This window comes from Excalfactoria chinensis, chromosome 1, assembly GCF_039878825.1.
Source record: "Excalfactoria chinensis isolate bCotChi1 chromosome 1, bCotChi1.hap2, whole genome shotgun sequence".
Taxonomy (NCBI): Eukaryota; Metazoa; Chordata; class Aves; order Galliformes; family Phasianidae; genus Excalfactoria; species Excalfactoria chinensis.
Window position 1 is genome coordinate 27928698 of NC_092825.1, and position 22310 is coordinate 27951007.

The window sequence follows — 22310 nt, forward strand, 5'->3', positions numbered from 1 at the left end:
GGCGTTAGCTTATTTTCACCTTTTATTAATTGATTAATTTTGACTTTGAAAGTCACCGCTTTGTTGAAAGAGGAATCTCCAGCATCTGCTGGCTCACAGTTTGAAACAAAAAATCTTCATGTGAAGAATGCATTCAATTTATATATTCAGAACAGAGCTTTGTGTTAACTGACTAATGTGGTGTGCCTTATCCTGTTTCCAGAAGGCCAAGCTGATGAAATCAAAGTTTTATACGAGAAAGTATGAACTCTTCAATCTAATAAAGATGAGTTAAATTCATTAAAAAAAAAAAAAAAAAAAGTTTCTTTAAAAAACAGCAATAAGGAAACTGCTGTCAGGATTTTGTGTGTGTTTATATCTACAATGGATAGTAGAGTACATACAAATGTCACTAGGACTGTTTATAATATCTGTATATCCTGGATTTATTCTGATTATACTGCACTAATTTCCAGTTCTTACACGTAGTGTCAGTTACTTTTTAATAGTGCATGTCAGAACTCTGTATCAGCTTTAGTATGAGTTTGCCATAGATCTCAGCTTTATTTAAAACCATTTTCAGGCTGTGTGTAAACTATCACTGCTCCAGCTTATTTTTTGTGATGGAGAATGCAAATGTTTTTTTCATGGCTACAAATTCCTGACTATTTTAGACTGTATCTGTCAACACTAACTGGAAGTTTATGTTGGTTGTTGGTACTGAAGAAGTTTTGAACAACACTGTTATCAGAATTTGATTTCTAGTAGTTTTTTCTGCCTTAAGTTACTTACTCTTTAATTAGTTTATGTAACTTGACAGATTTATAAGGACCTCATTTAAAACAAAAACAGTGTACAGAGCTTACTCATGATATATTACCTTGGGAGAAGCCAAAGAACCTTTATTTTTATGCTTAGTATCCTCTCATCTATTCATAACAAGTCTGGTTTTGACTCAGTGTTTTTTTTATTGTCGTCAGTGGCATATCGGAGAGATGAAATGTGGTCTGAAGGACGATATGACTATGAAAGACTTCCCAGAGAACGCCTTCCTCCAAGGATTCATCCTGATGTATGTCTGTACTTTGTTTCTTCAGCATTATACCACTATACTACACCCTCATACTGTGGTCTGTACCACAAGAGCAGGATTTTTTTCAGTTCTGAAGTTCCTGTTAAACCTTTACATCATGGTTATCTAACCTTTTGCCTTGCCTGGTACATGCTTAGTGAAGAAGAATTGTCTTGGGCTTTATATAAAATATATAATGTAATAGTTAATGTTTAAGGTTTTCTATAATAAAAATACATTATATGCATATTATATTATATATATATTTATATCACAGAACAAAGAATCGCCAAGGATGGAAAAGACCTGAAAGATCCGATCATTTACCTATTACCAATAACTCCCACTAAACCATGTCCCTCAACACAACATTCAAATGCTCCTTGAACACCCCCGGGGTCGGTGACTCCACCACTTCCCTGGCAGTCCATTCCAGTGCCTGACCACCCTTTCTGAGAAGTAATGATTCCTAATATATTTCCTAACGTCCAGCCTGAATCTCCCCTGCTGCAGCTTGAAGCCATTCCCTTTAGTCCTATGACTAAAGTCATACTCCACCATTAGTCCACTAATGACATGAGAGAAGAGGCCAATCCCCAGCTCACTACAACCTCCCTTCAGGAAGTCATAGAGAGCATATATAATATATATATAATTTTTAGGAAGACAACAAAAATATAAAACTGGTGCATTACTGGACTTTGTTTTTTGTGAAACTAATGCATCAGTGTCTGGTTCGATGGCAGTGGTTGCAGTTCTTAGTGAGCTCTCAAGGTGCTCATCAGACATTATGGTTCTAATTTTTTCAGCTGTTCATCCTTGAAAATAGTTGTTCACAAATGAACATGCTGCCAAAAAGTGAAGATGTGAATAAGGTGTGATTGTGAAGTGAGGGATACCTTTCTCTGATAAGATACATCTTAGGAAAGTCTGGTACAATGAGGCATGATGATGTTTTTCTTTGAGTTGTACATCTGATTGCAACTCTATCCCTTCCATTTGAAAATTCACAGGTAGTGTATTTATGTTGGCTGAAAATGAAGTACCAAATATTAAAAAAATAAGTGTCAGAAATCTTGAAATCCATTCTCAGTTTCCTTAATCAAAATACAGGGCACAGCTGCTTGTTTTTCACTGTTTACAGGACTGTGTTTAGCCATTGTATGAAAATGCATAAAATTATTTGCCATAACTTGAGCTTGCTATAATTTGTTGCATTTTGAATGCTGTTATGATTTGAAATGCAGCACAAATAGTTGATTTTGATCTCAAAAGATGTGTATTTAATTCATTTAAATGAGCAGGCAGTTCCACCCTGAATGCTAAATCTGTAGCCATTTTGCATTTCTATTTTCTGGCACCAATTTTCCTTCTAACTCCATAAATGACTTGATTTTATTTTATGAATTGTTACAACTTTTAGTATTTTAGCCCAACTTACCAACCTTGTTTCAGAAAACAAGGAAAAAAAGAAACCAGTGTCCCCATAATTGACATCAATACTTTTAAGGCGGTCCTGGAACTGGTGATGAGTCAGTGCCTTGGACTATGTGAAGTTCACAGCTTTGATGACATGTCATCACATGTTATAATGGGTTTCATTTTGAGTGAGTGTGTGTGGTGAGCACAAGAGCTGGAGTTAGCAATACATTGTGCCCTCCCCAGTATCCTGTTGTTGCCTATGCAGTTTGCAACTGACTATTGAAACGTTGCTAAAAATCACACGGTCATGTGAAAAGTTTATGATCCTGTGGGGCTGCGTTATTAACTGTCCAGGGTTGCATGCAAGCAGGACACGCCTGCTTTACATCTTCCTCTTTGTCTTAGTTTAAGCTGGGACAGTATTGTTTTCTTCAGAGTGTCAGGCATGATGCAGCGCTTTAGTGCTAGAAGAAAAACAAAGCTGATAATGCTCCGATCTATATAGGTGCCCGTTAAGTCAAGGCCATTCAGTGAAGCCTGGTCTAGTATTAAACATGGAGATTGGTGGCCCTTCCTGTGAGAGGGGGTTGGAGATTCATGATCCTTGAGGTCCCTCCCAACCCAGGCCATTCTGTGATTCTGTGTGAAGGGCCCAAGGAGCTGGGAGGAGCAGAATTAGGACAGCTGACTGGCTGATGGGATTTTTCAGTGTAATTAAACATGTTTCTTGTTTTGTTTTCTTTTGTTTTAAACAATTAGTGGAGAATCAGAGGTCCCTCTGTATTGTTTTTTCCTCAGGAACGTTCCTTTATGTTCATATGTTTCAAGCCACTTCAGAGGTGGTAAAAAGACTATTTTCAGTATCGTTCTTGTCACCAGTGCAGTTTTCTATTATGATACATACTAACATACTTTCTGGGTTATCTGTCATGTTTTCAGCTTGTTTTCTAGGAGCATTCTGTTGTATTTACATAGTCTTTTTGATCAATTAGTGCACTAGGGGTTTGCTACTCTGTGATGGTTTTAATGCTTTTAATAGACTACATGACAACATATGTAGTTTTTCAGCAAGCTGGAAGCCTTGTTTTGTTTGCTTATGCTGGTTAATCAGTTGCATCTCCATTGTATGTATGAGCAGTGAAATACAAAAGCCAGAATGTGTCTTCACACTTTGTATGCTTGCTTTTTTCTTATTAATTCATATTCGACTTGACTAATGCATAGCTAATTGCTAACTATTCTTGAATTTTTCTAATCTTTCAGACTCTACAGGGTCCAAATTATGATGTATATACTATGGAATTTTACTTTTAATACAAAGATAAGATGTGTTCTCTTGCTTACGTGGTGATGTTTTTGTAGAAGGGGGCTTGAAGAGTTGGCCTTTATGAGCAGGGACCAAGAGCTGCCCCATAGCATGTCAGGCAAAGTAAGATCTCAGTCATTTTCTTGTTGTAAGATAGAGAAAAAGCTCCTTCTCATACAGATCTGCTGGTTCAAGAGAACTAGCAGGCAGTTTCTGTCCATGCAAGCCTATGCCATTTCATCTATGTTTGCATGTGGAGGTCTGACCTAATTCTTGCTAGGCAAGCAAAGCAAAATTACGTTATTATTCTTCAGCCATATGAAAACTCTTAGTATTTGCTCATGGGTTAGATATTGGAACTGGGGTGTGCCGCTGGTAAGGAAAGAAGTCTCACTTGTTTGAGAGAGGAAGAGATTGTCCTAATCCAAAGCTGGATGTTAATTATGCAAGTTTGGATTGCTGTAGGAACACATGCTTTCAGAGTCTGATTAACAGCAAAAAGTTAGGAGCACATTACAAAATCAAGGAACAATGGGTACATCTTGAGCTCTTATGTAACTGTCCTGATGTGATGGGAACTACTGGAGGAGATAAAAGCACAGAACAGCTTTATCTCAGCTTCAGAGCATATCTTTGTAAGACTAAACTGAAAAAATGTATGTGAAGGTTTCCGATGAGGTAATGGTAGATCAGGCATTGTGGCTGCATTGTAAAGTGTGTATAGTGTGCAGTAATTTGCATCAGTATGATGGTAAGCTGGTTTTGGATTGCCCTCTAGTGACTCTATTGCTTGGTCTCTGAAATCAGAACAATATTGGTTTTTTGTTGGTTCTTTTTTTTTTTTTCATTATCCTATTTAGTAATTTGTGAACTGAATGTATTTTTCTTCAAAAACTCTTGGTGCGTTCATTATCTTAGGACTTCTACTGTTAGGAAAAAATGTCAGTTTGGGTCTCTTTCCCCTCCCTCTGAATTGCACCCATGTATTAAGTCTATGCAATTATAACATGTTAGGGCGTAGGGAAAAAGACTTAAAAGACAAAGTCTTCAATTCGTGCTTCCAATAGAAAATTGAATTTGAATCTTTTTGTAATTGTGCAATTTGGGCTTAATAAGCAAAGAATCTGTTTAATTGGTAAATGGTGTGTAATACTGTACTTGAAAATGTAGTGCATTGATTTCTAGCAAAACCTGTTTGAGAACAAACTGAGAGTGATCAAAACTGTCTGTCACTTGAATCACTGGGTCACGTACTGCGTTATAGTGAGAGGATACTTATCTAATCAGATCATGAAAAAAGGGCAATCTTCATGATGATCTCCATAGTGTAGAAAATGTTATTGATGTTAAGGACATTAATTGTTTTCAAATAGGCTCTCTGTTCTGCAGGCATAACAGATGTAACTTCAGTGTAGAAGTTGGAGAAATATGGATAGTAAATGCTTAGAAAATTTAGTTGACTGCTTTTAAGTTTTTAAGTTTCAGGATGAACTGTGTTGAGAACTTTTCCTTTGTGGTTAAACTTGCAGTGCTTAAGGATTGCATCTGATTAGTTTTCAATTCACAACTTATTCCACCATCAGTTTGGCATAATCCTTGATGTTCTTCTGTGCTTATTTCAGCTTTGTAATTATTATGATCCACTATTTACAAATAACATGTTCTTACTTGTACATTCACTATAGATTTCCATATGCTTTATGAAGTATGCTTTTGTTTGTTTTGTGCTTTAGGATGACTACCATAGAGTAGTAAACATCATGCCCAAGAAACCGCCATTTCTTGATAGACCTGGAGAAGGGAGTTACGGTCGCTATGATGATTACAGCCACGCTGAGTACAGAGACTATGAGGAGGGTCGCAGCTTTGCCCATGAGCGAAGAAGTGGCCCACCACATCGAGGTGTACATAAGGTGAATCTTCTCTCATGATTACGGTGTTTGTCACTGAATTCATGTTTGAATGCAGAATAATTTAAATATTTTTTTGAGGCAGAGTGTTTACTCTGTTTACATTGCTACTGTTCTTATCATAAACTGAAATACCACACAGAATACAACTTTTTTTTTAATGCAAAGTTACTTCTTTTAGTGCTAGTGGAGGAAGAAAATAATCCATTCCATCCAACTCCTCTTAACTGAGAGGAAGGTTTTTTGTGAATGATTAATACTGTCTTTTTAACTCTTTAAGTACTTTGGTTGTGCAGTAAATAAGTACCATTTGGTAATGTATTTCACAGCTGATGATGAGATGCACTTCAAACATTTGTCTACGTATTTTTTGCAGGATGAGTCAGGGTACAGATGGCCAAGAGATGATCATCCTATGAATCGGCAGAGTGAATACAGGTATTGTATAAAACTTCACAGTAATGCTCTGGCTAGGAAGGTTTGGAGGCTGTCTGTTCCAACCTCCTTCACAAAGCAGCTTCCATTACAGCAGAAGAATTAAGGCTTATTCAGATGGAACTTGAAACTATGAAACCGATGGGAAGCTATATTTTCAAGATATTAAATGTTGCTTAACTGCAAGAGTATTGCTCAGGTTCCTCTTCCTGAAATTGTTTAGGCATATTTGCTTGGAAGAGTAGTTAACTGTTGTGCACATGCTGTGATTCTGTTTAACGTATTGGAAGGTACCTAAATGCTCGTTCTGAATATCAATATGCTGCTGTTGCAACTGTTAGAAACCCGTGACCTGTTCAGGTTTCCTCTTACTTCCCCTGTGAAAATCCCATCTTTGCTACCCCAGTCTGTTGAATCAAATACAAGCTTTTTTACCTTATAAATGTATTGTCTTTTTGTATAGATATGTATAAATATCCCTAAAAAAAGGTTAAACAAGTGCTATTTTCATAATAATCTCTGTCTTATGGAGATAAGCTCACAAAAATGTGTTCCAAGCTGTAGATTTACTCAGATCCCAGTCTGTCTTTGAACCTAGAAGACTCATATATATGCTCAAATGCAGAAGCAGAGAACAGTTTCTCATGTGTACATTTGTCAATCTGCAGTTTGACAGCTTATGTTTTAGAAATTTCCTTAATTAACCTTACTGTTTCTTAGTATTACATTTTTTGTTCATGTGGTAATATGAAAACTGTCATAACGTCTATTGTGACTCTTTAGAACATTTTTGTGTGTTATCAAAATGGTTTGTAGAGCAGAACAGTGAATTGATTCCAGTGTGGGAAAGGACATCTGTTCAAGTACCAAATGAAGTGTTTTCAAGATACATTGAGATCCAAATTAAATAAGTAAATGGCATGAAAGTCTACATTTTAATATTTCTTCAGTAATAAGAAGTGTGATGATAACATCTTTAAGAAGGTAGGCTGTGACTGTAAGTACTTTAGTGCATCTGTGCATTCAGTCACATGTTTATATGACTTCAGAGAATTCTTTGGTCTGTCTAGTGTTTTTTTCTGTGACTGCAGTACTTCGAGTACTTTGCGTACAGTGGAAAAATACCTGATGCATTTTAAAACTCACTTGTGTGGATAGTGGGTGGTATTCAGTTCATCATTTCCTTGTTCTGATCTTGTTTTCTCAGCTGGAGCGATGGGTTTGTACCTCAGGTTCATATCTATGGAATGCAGGAATGGTATTAAGCAGTAGGGGTGTAATATGCATATGTTTGCAATGCAGTTGGATAAGGGATCTTTTAAAAAACAATAAGTGCACAGAATAGTGGCCTCTTAATAACAATGACAGTAAGTGTTACAGGGCTACGCACTACATAACTATCCTTTCATAAAGACACACCCTCCTTCCCCCCAAACAAACAAACAAACAAACAAAACAAGCCCTGTGAGCAATTAAAATAAATAAAAACAACCCCTTCATAGTCTGTAAGGATCTATGTACACTAGACTTCAAATAAAATTACATTATTGTGGCTAGAAACAACTTGAAGTGTTTTAAAAAGAAGTGTTCTGTGTAAATTGCTCTAGAATTTTTGCCTTTTACTTTAGAACACAAACAAAATACATATACACAAGAGGGAAAAAGGAAAAAAAAAAGAGTTAAGGCTGGGCAGTTTGTTTTCACAGAGAACAAGAGTGGCACCCAGTGGTCAAAATGATTGTCTTAAATTCTTCCAGATTTCTTCCATTTAAGAAGTGAGGACAAAATGTCAGCTCATTTTGCAAAGGGCTTCAGGGATGAGGTAGTGGAATTCCTGTCTCATTATATATTTCAGAATATCTGACTGTTGCACAAATGAACTGTGAAGGAACTTGATAGATATATATGGTTCAGTTGAGATTATTGGCATTTATTTGCAACTGAATGAAATCCTACTGATTTGTTAAATAAATTTGCTTTATGTCAGAAGTCCCTGTACAGAAAGCACAGGAATAGTAAGTAATCTTGAATGTCAAAGTCTGTTATCAAACTGCTAATTGCTTCTTGTGTGACATAGCATTACATGGTAATAAATGCAGTTTTTTTGCATATTGCTCACTATTGAGCTGCATAGTAGTTCTCGATAGAGAAAATCAGACTTTGTGCATATTGCCTCCTGCGCTGAAAGTGCTAATTATGTTATGTTTCAAAGTTATTTGCATTATAAAACCTAATATTCAGAAATGACCGTGCATGAATTTGCTCTCTCTGGATCTGCTGAAAGATATTTGGTGTAAGTTTTTGTGGAGTACGGATAAGTGGTGGTGTGAGTTTGTTTGTTTTTAGAAGTAGTAAAAGGAGATGTAAGATTAATTTCACCAGAAATACCTTTTTCTTTTCTTAGTAGAAGCATGGAACGTAGCTAGAACATAGTACAAAGTGAGATTTGTAAAGCTAAAGATACTGGGAGACTTGTACAATCAATGGGTTTTCACAGTCAGTACAGTTACTGTAAATTCTAGAAAGAATAGCTCTTTTGTTCACATAAATAACCAGAGGATTTTTTTTTGAGTATTTTAAAAAACTCATTTAGCAGCTAAAAATCTGCTTTAAGAAGTTGTCAATGTTATGTTTAGCGTTTGCTCCTAGATGTTAATCATTCACACTTTCCTACTTTGATTTTTTTTTGGCAGTTTAACTGGTAAAAAGTAGTTCTTGGCCTGTAATTCTTTTCATTTATTTTCCCCCACTATCTTCTTTTTTTTCTTTGGAATGATGAAAAGCGTTACTTAATAATTTTTTCCAAGTAAAAGAAGCTGCTTATTTGAAATATCAAAAATCCTTAAATGGTGCCGAATTTTAGGGAGTAGTTTTCTGTGTTGAGGAAACCATGTTAGATCTTTATTATTACTGTTTTCTCCTTGAGATTCTTGATTTTTTTTCCTTAAAAAAAGAAAAAAAACAATAGTATGTGCTTGCTTGAATTGCAATTGTTCAGGAGTGGATTGAGCATTGTGCCAGCTGACCAGTAGCAATTCTCTGTGAGAACGTTTGATTTCCCTGTGGTTTGCTATTGAACACAGCACTGCAGATACTTTTGGCCTTTTCAGTTCCTGAGAGTTGTTAGCCCTGTTTTATGCCACACTCAGTGAATAGCTCTCATCCTGACTTGGTTTCTTTTTGACATCTTATTTTATGTACAAAAATAAAATAACTCAGAAGATTTGCTGGGCATAGACTTCAGAATGAGTTCTTAGCCTTCTTTCTCCAGGGCTGGTCACTGAGGGATTCTTTCAGAAAATGATGTAAGTTGTGCAGCCTTACAGTCGCAATTTGGTTTGAAGTTATGCGCCTCTTGGTTCAATTCTAGTTGGCATGTATAATGAATTTTACATCAAAGCAGAATGGCTTAGTGAGCTGAGCTGAAAATTATCTGTATACGTGATGGTAGTTTTAATGTCTTGATCACTACTGCTATGAGAATTGTGAAACTTAAAAATTATGAGGGGAATAGAGATCAAATAACCTGACTTCTTCGTATGTTGTCTTTTATTGATGTTGATCACTCTTCTGGGACCGTGTTATTACTTGTCTTTAATGATATATCAAACTCATTTATTCAGAATACTCAAAGGAATTATTTTCATGCATGTCACATTTTTGGAAAAGCATGTATTGAAGAACTCCAGTGTTCTGGTACTTCTGTATGGGCCTCACAGGATTGGATCTTACGTACAAGTTTGTTATTATGAAGTGAGACAAACTGTTCTGTCTGAAATGCTTTAGAAGACTGTTAGCTGCTGTTGACTTCAATCATACCAAATTTTAATCCTTTTGAGTGTTCAGAGCATTACTTCATTCTTTTTTTTCAGCTGCACTTAGATTCAAATATGTGAAACTTGGCAACTTAAGATGGGTAAGACTCATCTTCAAAGAGAAATTTCAAAATAATGCACTTTTAAATCCCAGCTATACAGACATTAAATTTAATACTTAAAATTATCTGAGGTCCACATTTTGTTTCTGCAAGAACTGCCATATTTGTAGACAAACCATTCTTTATCGGTAGCAGTGGTGTTTCATGTTATATACACTCCTGAGAATGGACTTGCCACACGAGATTTTAAATATCTCCTTGGTAGTTTTTGATATGAATGCGTTTTCCTTTGCTGACGAAGCTGAGTTATGACTTGAACTCCGTGTTTTCCTTGGTGGTATTTTAATGTTTTATCTTTCCATATTCTTTGTGAAATCAGGAAGTAGTCATACTCCAGTCCTTAATACTAATGCATGTGGGTGTAACATGTGATCTGTGGAGTGCCAGAGAAGCATTTTATAATTAATAGAAATACTAAATTAAATGTACATATATATGTTCTCTCTGTAGACTAGTAAAACATTATATACCTAGCTTTTTAGAGACACAAACCTTTGCAGTATGTTTGTGTTTACGGAGGATCATGGAGAAGCTTGGTAGCAAAGTGGGAGACAGAAGTCCACCAATTGTGGCTCTCTGATCTCTGCTTGAGCTGCTGTTCCATTTGGTGATTTACTCCTTGCAGTGCATTATGTGGTGATAGGATGTTCTAGAGAAGGGATCTAAAGACTACTTTACAGCAAACATTATTTGTTGGCAGGAATGTTTGTTTTACACCAAAACCCTTGACTGGAGGAACTCTGGATAGAAACTGAGGGCCATCGGCTCTTCTCTTAATAAACAGGATTTACTGTGGAGGATTCTGAGAGAGTTTTTTTTGTTTTTTTTTTTCCAGCAGTGTTGTAGCCTAAAGCACTTATCTTTATCGCTGTGCCGTCAGCTTTCAGTTACAGGGGGTAGCTTGTTGGTTTTTTTTCCCCTGTAAGTATTCAGTGAATGCAATGAAACAGCAAACCTCTTTAAATATTTTGTACTCATTTAAAACAACACACTATGTTGTGGGAGGTCTTTGAGCTTTGGATTGAGACTTTCTTGTGAAGCAAACTGATCTTTGTCTTGCTTATAGAAATTTAGCCAAAGGGATTTATGAGATGGTGCTAAAAATGTACATAAGTTTGCTGTTCTGTTGCAATATTTGACAGGTCTTCAGGGACATGGTACAAGAACCTCATTCTTTATTAAAAAGCAATGTGTGGAGGGAAATAAATATGGCAGTCACCCAAAGAAAATGGGCTTGTTTTTGACAGAGGTTGATAAGTAGAGTTCTAATCATATTCATTAGCACACGCCTTTAAAAAAAATAATAATCTCTGCCAGAACATTGAACCTCTTAGACATTCAAGTAAACTGCTGGAGTAACTTACACTCATTCATACACAAAGTTACAGTTTCCTTATAATAAGTCATTGTAGTAGATCGTTTATACCTGTAAACTCCAGGCAAAGACTTGTTTGCTGAAAACTTTTAATTCAGAAGATTCATTGTGTTAGTCTGCTGCTGAATTAGTTTACCTTGGCTTAAGATATCTTTTTTTTTTTGGGGGGGGGAGGGAAAGGAATAGGAAGGGGGTGGGAAGGGGGTGGTGAGGACTCACATTGTGAAGAAGAAGATAATAGGTGATAGATAAATAAAAAGTAGATCCCAGTTTACACTTCATATGTCATGTCATGCATATTTTGTATCTTATGCAGTAGTCTTATCAATTCAGTATTTTCTTTGAGAGGTTTTCTATTCCACCACCTTCTTACTGATTTGTTTACAAATGGATTTTATGATTTGATTTTTGTTACTTGGCCAAAACTGTATGCTTTTGAATGCATCATGAATGCTTTTGGTTCTCTTTGGACCACGTTTTCCTTTTAAATGGAGTTTAAGAGCTAAGCATTTTAAAACTTCCCTTTTCTGGGTATGTTTAAGAACTATTTAGGACTGTGCAGTATTGCAGAACAATGCAACTGAAAGTAGGAAGATTTCAATTCAGTCAAGCCCATTTAGTGAACAGGGTTTCAATTGTAGAATGTTTGTGTTCCCACCGTACAGTGCAAAAATATGAAGAGGAGGTAAAAACATCCTCATGTTGTAACTGGATGTTTCTACGTGTTTCAACTAATTATGGGATTATTCTTCAAGGTGAACGTAGCTTTTGATTTTACCTAGTAGAAGTTGTTGAGTGATTGCTTCTAATTTTTAAATATTTTATTTGTACAACTGTTGATTGTGGTATTTGTTGAAGACCTGACTTCATTTATTTCCTTGTGGAACTTTTCACTCTAGCTGTGAAGGAGGTGTTCTCTTTAAAAATTTATGTACTGATAATTTTGTTGCTCTTCGGGGATCCCGAAGAACTCTCATGTAATTGCCTGTGCAGTTTCCATTTCTGAGTTGGTGGTGGGAGAGAGTGTTCAGACTTTAGTGTTTTAATATGTTCTGTATTGATTCTTAAGTTTTTGTTTTTTTTCTTGTAATCATTTCTCCTGATGAGCTTCCGAGGTCAATGACAGTATTCCAACTATTGAACCTCAATGCTGAAACCTCCCACAGGAGTCTGAGCTGTGGTTTTCCTTCTAGCTGATGGGGGACTCCTTTGGCAGGTGCTGGTAATAGAGATCTGGCTGCTCTACTTCATTTTGGAGAGATGTCATGGAAGCTTCATTTTTTCTCATCAAAACATTTCAAAGTTTCTCGTATATGGGAATTGTCAAATTAGCAGAACTTCCCACTAACTGATTTTTTTCCTGCCTAGCTTGTAAATTATACAACCTCATGTGTTAGCTCTTATTCTTTGTATGAAACTTACATAAGTTCAGTATCTTGCTTTTAATTCCCGATGAGAGTCATAAGAGAAAAGTGGCTGAGCTTGTATTTGAAAAACATAATTACAAATAAGTGATTTCAGTTGAATTCTGTGTGTGGTATTTCATATACTTTGATGGTCCCTTAAAACGTTTCAGTTACTTTTAGATATGGTATCCATATCTGTTGCGACTCTTGAGGTTTAACAAAGTATTTTTTGGTGTAAAGACAAGCTGTCATAATCTTATTAAAAAAAAAATAAAATAAATAAAAGAAGAAGTTTTGTTATGTGTAAAAACCCAGTCTGAATTATTGAATGATGAACAGCTAGGTAGCAAAGTGCCTTTTAAGTATTTAATCAGCAGTTATTAAACGCACCAGTTTTGGTAACAAAGGAATTAGAAGTTTATTGCGGTTCTCAACTGCTGTCATGTGTTTATACAGCTTGCTTTTGATCTAACCCAATGTTATATGCAATGTTATATCTTAAGGAACTATGTCTTTTTGTGTTCACAACGGTTTTTAACTGTGGTTTTTGTAAGATCCCACATAGGCAGAGGAAATTATTATTGCTATTTACATTTTTTTAGCAGTGGTTTTTGCTGTTTACTGTGCTTAATAGTAAATATGTTATGAAACATTTCTGGAAAAATATTTTCTTTCTTCTCTTTTTTTTTTTTATCAGTGGTGTTTATGTATTGCTAATGAACTGTAAGGAGGTTCACTATTTACAGCATAAGATAGGGCAAGATGCCTAAAGATGAGATTATGAACTTGTATACTGTAAGGTCTTGGCTAACACATCACTTCAAAGAAAGCTTCTGAAAACCAAGCCTGTCTGGTCCGGTTTTATAGCTATCATTATAATCAGGTAGTAGATTGTATGAAGCTAGCAAGTTAATACCCTATTGGGAAATAGTGAGGCAAACTCCCATGGATGGGATTTGATTATTCCAAAAGGGTTTCCTAACAAATATGTTGAAAAACAACCAAGTACTAAGAAACAGTCAGGAGGGAAAGAGATGGGAGTCTCCCTTCGAGTCCAGACAACTACTGTCAAGTTGGGCTTCTATCCAAATCATTTCAGTGACCAGCCAACAGATTGACTTAATGAATGTAGGCAGGGCTGGATGAGGGAAGTGTTGTCACAGAGGAGTTGTGTATCATTTCCCTTAAGAAAACAAACAAGTCCAAGGACTTGTATATACTTTTATATACTAAGCATTTCAGGGAGTTTAATTTGCATTAAGAGTGGGAACACCTGGGAGAGCTTTGCCTAGATGATGCTTATTTAAATGAACACAAGTTGCCATTTTTTTTCCCCTCTTTATAATAAGTAATGATGTGTGTTGTAAATTTCAGTACAGGAGAGAAAATGAAAACAAATTTGGTATTTTGACAACATAGCTATCCTTTTGTTAGGGATTCTCTTGCAAAGAGTAGGTTGATGATATACATTTCCACCTGTTGCTGTGGGTATGTTATGATCTACACAGGATGAACAGTTTGTTAATGAAGCTACTCCATGATCTCATACTATTGGTTTTATTTTGAAAAAGGTTGATATTTTTACATGCTAATACGTTGTTCTTAATGTTAGTTTTGATGTCTGTTCGTGATATGTATTTGCATAACCATCTAGGATTCTTGTGTACGAAGCTTTGTAATTTTAGTTTGAGTTGATAATAACTGCAAGTGAATATTAATGCCGTGATGCTTAGCAGTGTGTCAGCCATCTGTCTGAATGTTTCTCTCTCCTGAGATCTAGCTGAAGCAGTTGCACTGTGTTAGCTGAAGTCCTGTCTAGCAGTCTAGTATGCTAAACTATTCTTTGAAATAATTTCAGAAGAGATTTATGCAATTTTACAAGTAGAATGGAAAGGAAAGATATTGACTTATCCCTCAATCCAGTTCAGGTTTGATGAGGTGTGTGTATATATATATATATATATATGAGGTGTATATATATATATATATAAAACATACATATACATATAATATACATCATGAGGTATATATATATATATAACATACTCAGTGTATGTTCTACAGTTTTTATCGTAGTACTTGGATTTTTGGAATAATTTTGTACAGGAATTGTGTTAACACAGGAGATTGATGTTGCAATTGGTCATCAATGAATTACCTTCTTCAAAAACTGTCTTCAGCTCCTGCTACTTTGATCCCCTGTTAAAATGCATCACTGTTAAGAACAGTTTTCTATTTAAAACTTTATATTTGAATCTACATTGCTTACTCTGTCAGAATACTGTCTATATACAATGAATGTATAAGCATTGACTTTTACCACTGCTAACTTCAGCTATGCTGAAATCCTGCCAAGGAACCTATGTTATTTATCATAAACAAATAATAGTCATGAATGCAATAAGGAAGCTGATCCTTCTTACAGCAAAAACCTATTTCCACAGTAGTGTAAACCTATCTAAGTTTGTGCTGCTCCAGCCTTTCCCTCTCTGCTCCTAGTTTGTGTGTTTGCATCAGTCACTGAGCTGTCCCTTCTCGCTGATCCAGCAGAAACAATAATTTTATGCCAGTTTGATTGCCTGAGAGAATATATGAACACTAAGTAGAGAATTAGAGTTTGGACTCAAGGAAGGATGAAAAGATGGGGATTGTAGGAGCACCAATTTCAGTCAATGCAACAAGGGCTTCTCTCTGAAGTTAACTGTTAAAAATCATTGAAATGACTGAAGGTGTACTGTAGTGGCAGAAAGAATTTTAAGGAGTTTAGCCAAGTAAGGTGGCTCATCTCTGTATTAAATACATTTAAGCAAGTGTTGTGTGTAATATATAGGAGATGGCCTAAAAAAAGGAGATTAGTTATGCATAATAACGCATGACTGTTAATAGTGATAATGTACTCAGCGTGAAAGGAAAAAGCAAATTTGATGAGAAGGAAGCGACATGTCTGAATAAATTGACAAGGGGAAATGTCTGCCATAACTTGGGACTTTCTGACTTTGAACAAACACTTGGCAGGAAGGAGTGAGATCAGAAAAAAACCCAACAATCATTAGGCACAATAGTTTTTTTCTTTATGTGCTTGTGATGTCTTCTAACTTGAGTGATCTAAAAGCAGTGTTAGTTTGCAAACTTCTATTTAGTTCTGCTGCACAGAAGTCCATACTGTTACTCCAAAGCTTTTGAGCATAAAGAAATAAAAGGAATTAACCTTACTGCTTTAGATCTCACTTTCATTTAAGAATAAAAACATATTTTGAGACCATTTTCTCTGATATAGAGAAAGTATTGTTTGTTTTTTTCTTCCTGATTTATAGATCTCGTGAAGGTATTTGCAGAGAGGAAGAAAAAAAAAAAAACAAAAACAAAATAGAATATGGGTATTGTGTGTCAGTGTTGCTGATGTAAGGAATTACTACTTGCAAACCTGTTCCAAAGTGTGCTCTTTCCTATTGAAGTTTTGTCAAGAATGCTGGGGAGTCAACCATAACAGTTAATCAAATTGATATATTCAAGTGCAGTATACTGTTGCTCTCTTATATGTATCAGTGAACTAATGGCATCCTGCAGCCGCTCTGATGGAAAGTTGTAAGAGCTTCTCTAGCAGGTAGTTCATGGTTTCTGGGTTCTTGTATTTAAGAATTTGGGAGATGATATTTGAGGAAAAGAATTAGAGCTTACTAAACGTAATTCACTTCTGCCCCTGAAATAAAGTGTAGAAACACTTCCTTTCTCTAAGGGGTTTAGTGGGTATACTGGTAGACAGATGTTTGCCTATTACATTGGTTATAAAAATGCAAGCAATGACACTGAAGAATATTGGTGTGCATTATTTACTGTGCTTTTTAGAAGAATATGACGCTCAGATGTCATCTGTTTTTATGTTTGTTTAAAACAAACAAAGCAACAGACCTTCCCCCGCAACAAGAGCAAACAGTACTTCCACCCCACCAACACACAACTTGGTTTGTTTAGGAACATGGAAATATGAAGTCGTGTGACTGTAAACAACTTTTATTTTACTCTGAAGATTTAGAAGATCTTTAAAGAAACGACAGAAGTACTTTGAAATTTCCGCAGGGCTGCTTCCTTTGTTTCACAGTCTGTTACTGTCCTTAAATACTTGTTCTCAATACCTTTGTGTTAACTTTCTGTAGTACGTGGGAATTTTTCTGTCTCCCACTCCATCAGTCCCACAGCCAAAGTACCACAGGGAAACTTTTCACAGTTCTTTCTCGTGTTCTTGGTGCTTGAGGCAAAACGACGGTGGGATTTGCAGGAGTCGGTCCTGTTAGCACAATCTCCAAAAGTGATAGTAGTAACCAGTTTCTGTGATCTGGAAGGGTATGAGAAGGTGCCGTATCTTGTTTTCTGACTCCCTTCTGATATTAAACGTACATATTGGGATGTGAGATTTGAGTGGTTTCCATTTTGAATTAAGTCTGATTAGGAACTGATTCAGGTGCTACTATACTGAGAAGTGTGTTCATTGAGATTTCTATCTGAACTGTATGGCTGTTGGGGATGATACGCTGCACATGAAGTCTAGAGTGTGAAATCTGGCCCAACACCAGTGTCTGTTAGTAAATATGTTATCAGTTAAATTTTGTGCTGACGAAATTGCTGTAACTGTTAATAGAAATTTAAAGTTGGTTTATCCACCCTGGAAATGTAGATCTGTGATTTATTTTCTCTTATTGAGAAATTACGGGGACTTATTAAGCTGTCATTTTTTGAAAAGAAGCCAAGGTTGGGTGCATTCAAATGTGGTTATTTTATCTGATTTGCTGCTAATTTGTCTAATAAAAAATATGTTTTTTCCTTTGTCATGTATATGGTTATAAAAATGTGTTTGTTTTAAATTATTTGGAAATTGAGTCTGTGTTTGTATTGACTCTTCTTATTTCTTTCATGTTCCTTTGTCCTAATCTGTATGCTTAACAATAGTTTCTGTCAGATAACAGCGTGAGTTTAAAAATACTTCTTTTTGTATGGAATTATCTTTGAATAAGTTTAGTCAATTACATCATCAATGACAATAATCTTTACTAAGGATAAAGGGGAGTAATTTGATTTCTAGCTTCAGTTGAAGTACACAGTCTGATTATTCAGGTAATGGTCATAGACACTTCTCCCTAATGGTACTGTGATATTCAAGTTTACTTCTTCTTTCATCCGTCATGATATCTGAGGGGTAAAATGAACTTACTGAATTTCATGTGGAGTAAGTTGCACAAGTGCCATCACTGTGGAGTTTCAAAGTTTACATCCACGTGCAGCATCAAAATTGTGAAGCATTTCTGTGTTCTTAAATTTTTGGTATGCATTTTGTATGTCTAGCTGTCCCCTTCATTGAGGCTCCCTGTTTCCTTTGGCATTTTTATACAAAAGGCTGTTAACAAAATTACAATGACTAGACTAAATTATGCTAATTTCATTTAAAGTGAATGCAAATAGCATTTGCAAGGACTGCAGTTATTTGTTTGGCCCTAAAATGTTAGAAACCAGTTACCATGAGATATTTTGGATTTTCAGTTGAAGGCTGTTGAAGCCAGATGCAATTATGTATATCTGCAATGGTGTAATTTATTGTTTTGTGCTGGGATAAATAGGCATAAAGGTCTTCAGACAAAAACCAAGGTATTAAAAGTCTCTGAAGCAGAGCTGAAGTGAAGGGTTTGTTCCACAAATGTACTTTGCATACTTGATTCTGTTCTGAGGAGAGGAGGGCCTCTGGAATCTTCTACCGCCTGAATGTTAGAAGTAGAGGTGTTCTTGACTCCTCATGTTTGCTTTTCAGATATTAGACATGAGGCAGATTTTGAGAAATGGAGACGTTTGGAATGTAACGTAATATACTTCATTACATGTTTTTCATGTCAGCTGAATCATGTTGGTAGCTCTGATAGCCCTGCATTATCCTCACAGGGAAGGCAGAATGTTCGATGTCAGTCAGAAGTGTTAGATGTCCTCTATGCCTGGGCTGCGTTGCAGATTTAATTAATACTTGAGCTGGCTGGGAAAGAGGAGCCTAGAAAATGTCAGTGTGGTGCTGGTAGTGTTAGGAAAGATGGTGAACTGAAAGGCTCCCCTGCACTGTGTTCCCTCAGTCTCCTGGTACACAGACTGGCACATCTTTACCGGGCCAGGAAACTGGATCTGATGGTTAACGGAAATAACTGTCAGACCCACGTTCTTCCCTCAGCTGCTCAAGGTGAATGGGTGTGTATGGCTGCTTATCTGTAACATTTGAGGAGCTCTTCCAAGGTGATCAGCTTTAGTGAGAATTAAGCAGTCAAGTTTTGTAGGTGTTAAAAATGTTAGTAGTTTTGACTGCGATAGTGCTGAGAGAACTAATGTGCTTTCAGGGCTAGGTGTGAGATGTCAGTGTGAGGTACAGAGATAAGAGGAAACGCGTATAAAAGGGATGAATTCTGTATTTGTTATTAAAGAAAACAGTTCTATTTTAAAGTTGGAAGCGAGCAAAAATTTTGAATCTCTATTAAATGTCATCCCTTCTCAATAAACCTTTTGAGTATGTGTTGGAATCTGAAGCATGTTCTTAACTGCTTTGCTGAATTGGGGCCTTCATTACTAAATTGCAGGTGTATGTTAGTTTAAGTATTTAAGGAAAAAAAACCCTAAAACAATGCTTATTTTGTTCTGATCAGTGTGGTTTGTTACGTTAATGGAAAACATCACAAATACTGTGCTGTTGCTATGCTGTCCAAAACAGGTTTAATATAGCTAATAGCTTGTGTGCTCAAGTATGAGACTGCGTCCAGTGAAGAATTAACATAGGATGATGAAATGAAAATATAAATAAACACCTTTTTTTTTTTTTTTTTTTTTTTCAGTGATATTTTGTAAATTCTGATGTGGATGTCAGTGTTTATTGTATGTATGCAGTAGCAAGGGCTCTGTAAACATTTCCATAATAAACTTGCATATACACTAGAACTTAAGAATGGGCTCATAAAAACGTGCTTTGGGCATAAAAATAGTGTACCAGTCTGACAGAAAGCCTGTGCTTTAAAACTAAACAAAATCAAAGGCTTTCTGTACGTTACAGAAATGTTCAAATGTAAAAAATAACATTTAAAAACTCAGAATTTACCTAATAGACTTTTTCTCATATAATGCATTTACACATTGAGAAAAACATTTTAGCTGTGTTGGGCAGCTGTCAACAGAAGGCAACATTTTGTAGTGTTTCACACCTAACTGAATTACATCTGTTTGTGATTAATTCCTTTTTGTCCTGCACTGCGACTCCAAGAGCTGAGATGGCTTGTCACAGTCTGTGTGTACTTAAAATCAATGAGAATGATGATATAGTCAGTAAAATGCCATTTCTTTTTCCAGATCTAAGAAAGTAAGAAAGTGTGCTGTACACAAATAGTTCCTTATAAGCATATAGATAGATAGATAGATAGATAGATAGATAGATAGATAGATAGATAGATAGATAGATAGATAGATAGATAGATAGATAAAATTCATTAGAGAATGTATTGATCAAAACATTTATGGAGACTTGCTGGGGCAGACCTGCTCAGTTCTGAGGTAATGTTTCCAATATTCTTGAAGTCAGAACTAATTATTTTTCCCCCTTTCTCTGGTTTAGATCTATTGCTGCTTGAACTGTTCTTACCTTCAATGCAGATGAAGCTGAGTTTTGTGTTTTCAGCTGCATCCCACAGAACTGAGAACTCTTCTAACTTTAGATTTCTTTTTCCTAAATTTAAGACAAATGGTTTTTAGTGTTTCTTCATTAATTGTGTTGTTTCAGTGATGTCCTATTGGAAAGTCTTCAGTTACTCTACACATTTCCTAAAGAGTGGTGTCCAGAGGCTGGCACGTGGCTCTTAGGCCTTTGAGGACAGCAGGAGGATTATGCTTTTGTATATTCTGAGGTGTTCAATTTGTTGATGTAAACATCCGTGCTATGGCTAATGTGTAGAGGCATATTATTAGAGGAATATTAGAACACAGTTTACTAATTCTTAATTGGTTCTTTTGGTGGCCGACTTGGGGGGAAGAAAATATCCCAATAAACAGAAGAAGGTGTTCATAAAGGAAATAAAAACTGCTTCTCAGCACACCTCTTAGATACAAATCTTTGTAACATTTTCTTGTTCTGATATATGGTTTTGGCATATAGACCTGTTAACTATTCTAAGATAAGATACCTGTGAAAGGCCTGTAATCTGTTAATGATGAAATGGTAATTTATCTGTAAGACCTTGCTTTGCTTCACAATAAAGATGCATTTTATCTTCCTGATACTATATTCCATATGATTTGAAAAATAAGCTGACTTCCTGTCTGTATTTGTATGGGCTAGGTGAATGCATCCTTTTTCCCCTTTCTGCCCCCCCCAAAAATCATTGTTCTGTGGCAGAATAACCTCAGTGTTGCTTGTGTGATTTATGTGTTCTGATGCAGAAGCACTCGTGTAGATGTGCTTTCCATACAAAAAGTAAATCAGCACTGTATAAAGCATGTTAGTGTAAGTGGCCCTAAGGGCTTGCATTATTACTTTGGTGCTACCTCTGTCATTTCAGTAGTCCAAAACACCTTTGGCACACTGAAGTCCTTTGTTAGCCACCACAAATATGTGTCTGTAACATGCTGCAGGAATTGTACACTAGAGGGCTTTTTTCCTTTTTGTTAACCAGCATAAAATTAGCTATAGCTGCATTGTGCTAAATGGGACCACCAGGTCTTTGCTTGTCTTTGTGAGACATTCTCTTGTTTAAAATATTGGACTATGATTAGAAACAGGAGAGAAAAGCAGTGAGAAAGGTGCATTCTGACCTCCTCTACATTCTCTGAAGGCTTTATTGTCATTTAGCAATGCTGTGATTGTCAGAGGAGCTGAGAGGTACTTGTTTCTATTCACTAGATACCTTCAGACTGAAGCACATGTCACAGCTCTAGATTCAGTGCATATTTCCATGCATGTTTAAATTCAAGATTTGATAGAGGAAGTTCAATTTGATATTTTTTTTAATTTTTACACAAGTAACACATTTTATCTAACAAATAGAATGTATATTAACATAATGCATAATGTGCAGGTAAGCAGTACATTTTGGTTATGATCTGGGGTTAAAATAAATAAATTTATTAAGGATTTTTGATGTTTACTTCATTATAGCTTCAAGTCAGATCAGTTTCACGTAATACTGAATGTGCTGGTGGTATTTTACAGAAGCATTTGGAGTAAATATTTTGTATTGAAGAGGCAGAATTTTAGTTGGAGTAAATATGAATATTTTTCATTCAGGGTTTGGCCCTGAGTGAGTACATAAACATGAGGTGAGATATTCTGCAGTTTTCTTTGTCCTTGCTGGATGTAAGCTAAATATCTCAATAATATTTCCCAGAGTAAGGTGTGTGAAAGACACTCCCATGAAAATAAAGGTAAAATAGAATGGAAATGCATTGAAATAGCACGAGCAGTAT

At 35.9% G+C, this 22310-nt stretch overlaps 1 protein-coding gene across 4 annotated transcripts in view; it reads left to right on the forward strand.

The window, feature by feature from the left end:
* Window positions 1–22310, forward strand: part of PPHLN1 (periphilin 1) — a 76607-nt gene that overhangs the window by 9531 nt on the left and 44766 nt on the right. For all 4 annotated transcript variants that reach the window (XM_072339012.1, XM_072339021.1, XM_072338994.1 and 1 more), the window contains exons 3-5: window positions 960–1051; window positions 5513–5692; window positions 6066–6127. In XM_072339012.1, coding sequence (XP_072195113.1) covers window positions 960–1051; window positions 5513–5692; window positions 6066–6127 — 334 coding nt within the window. The remainder of the gene's footprint in view (window positions 1–959; window positions 1052–5512; window positions 5693–6065; window positions 6128–22310) is intronic.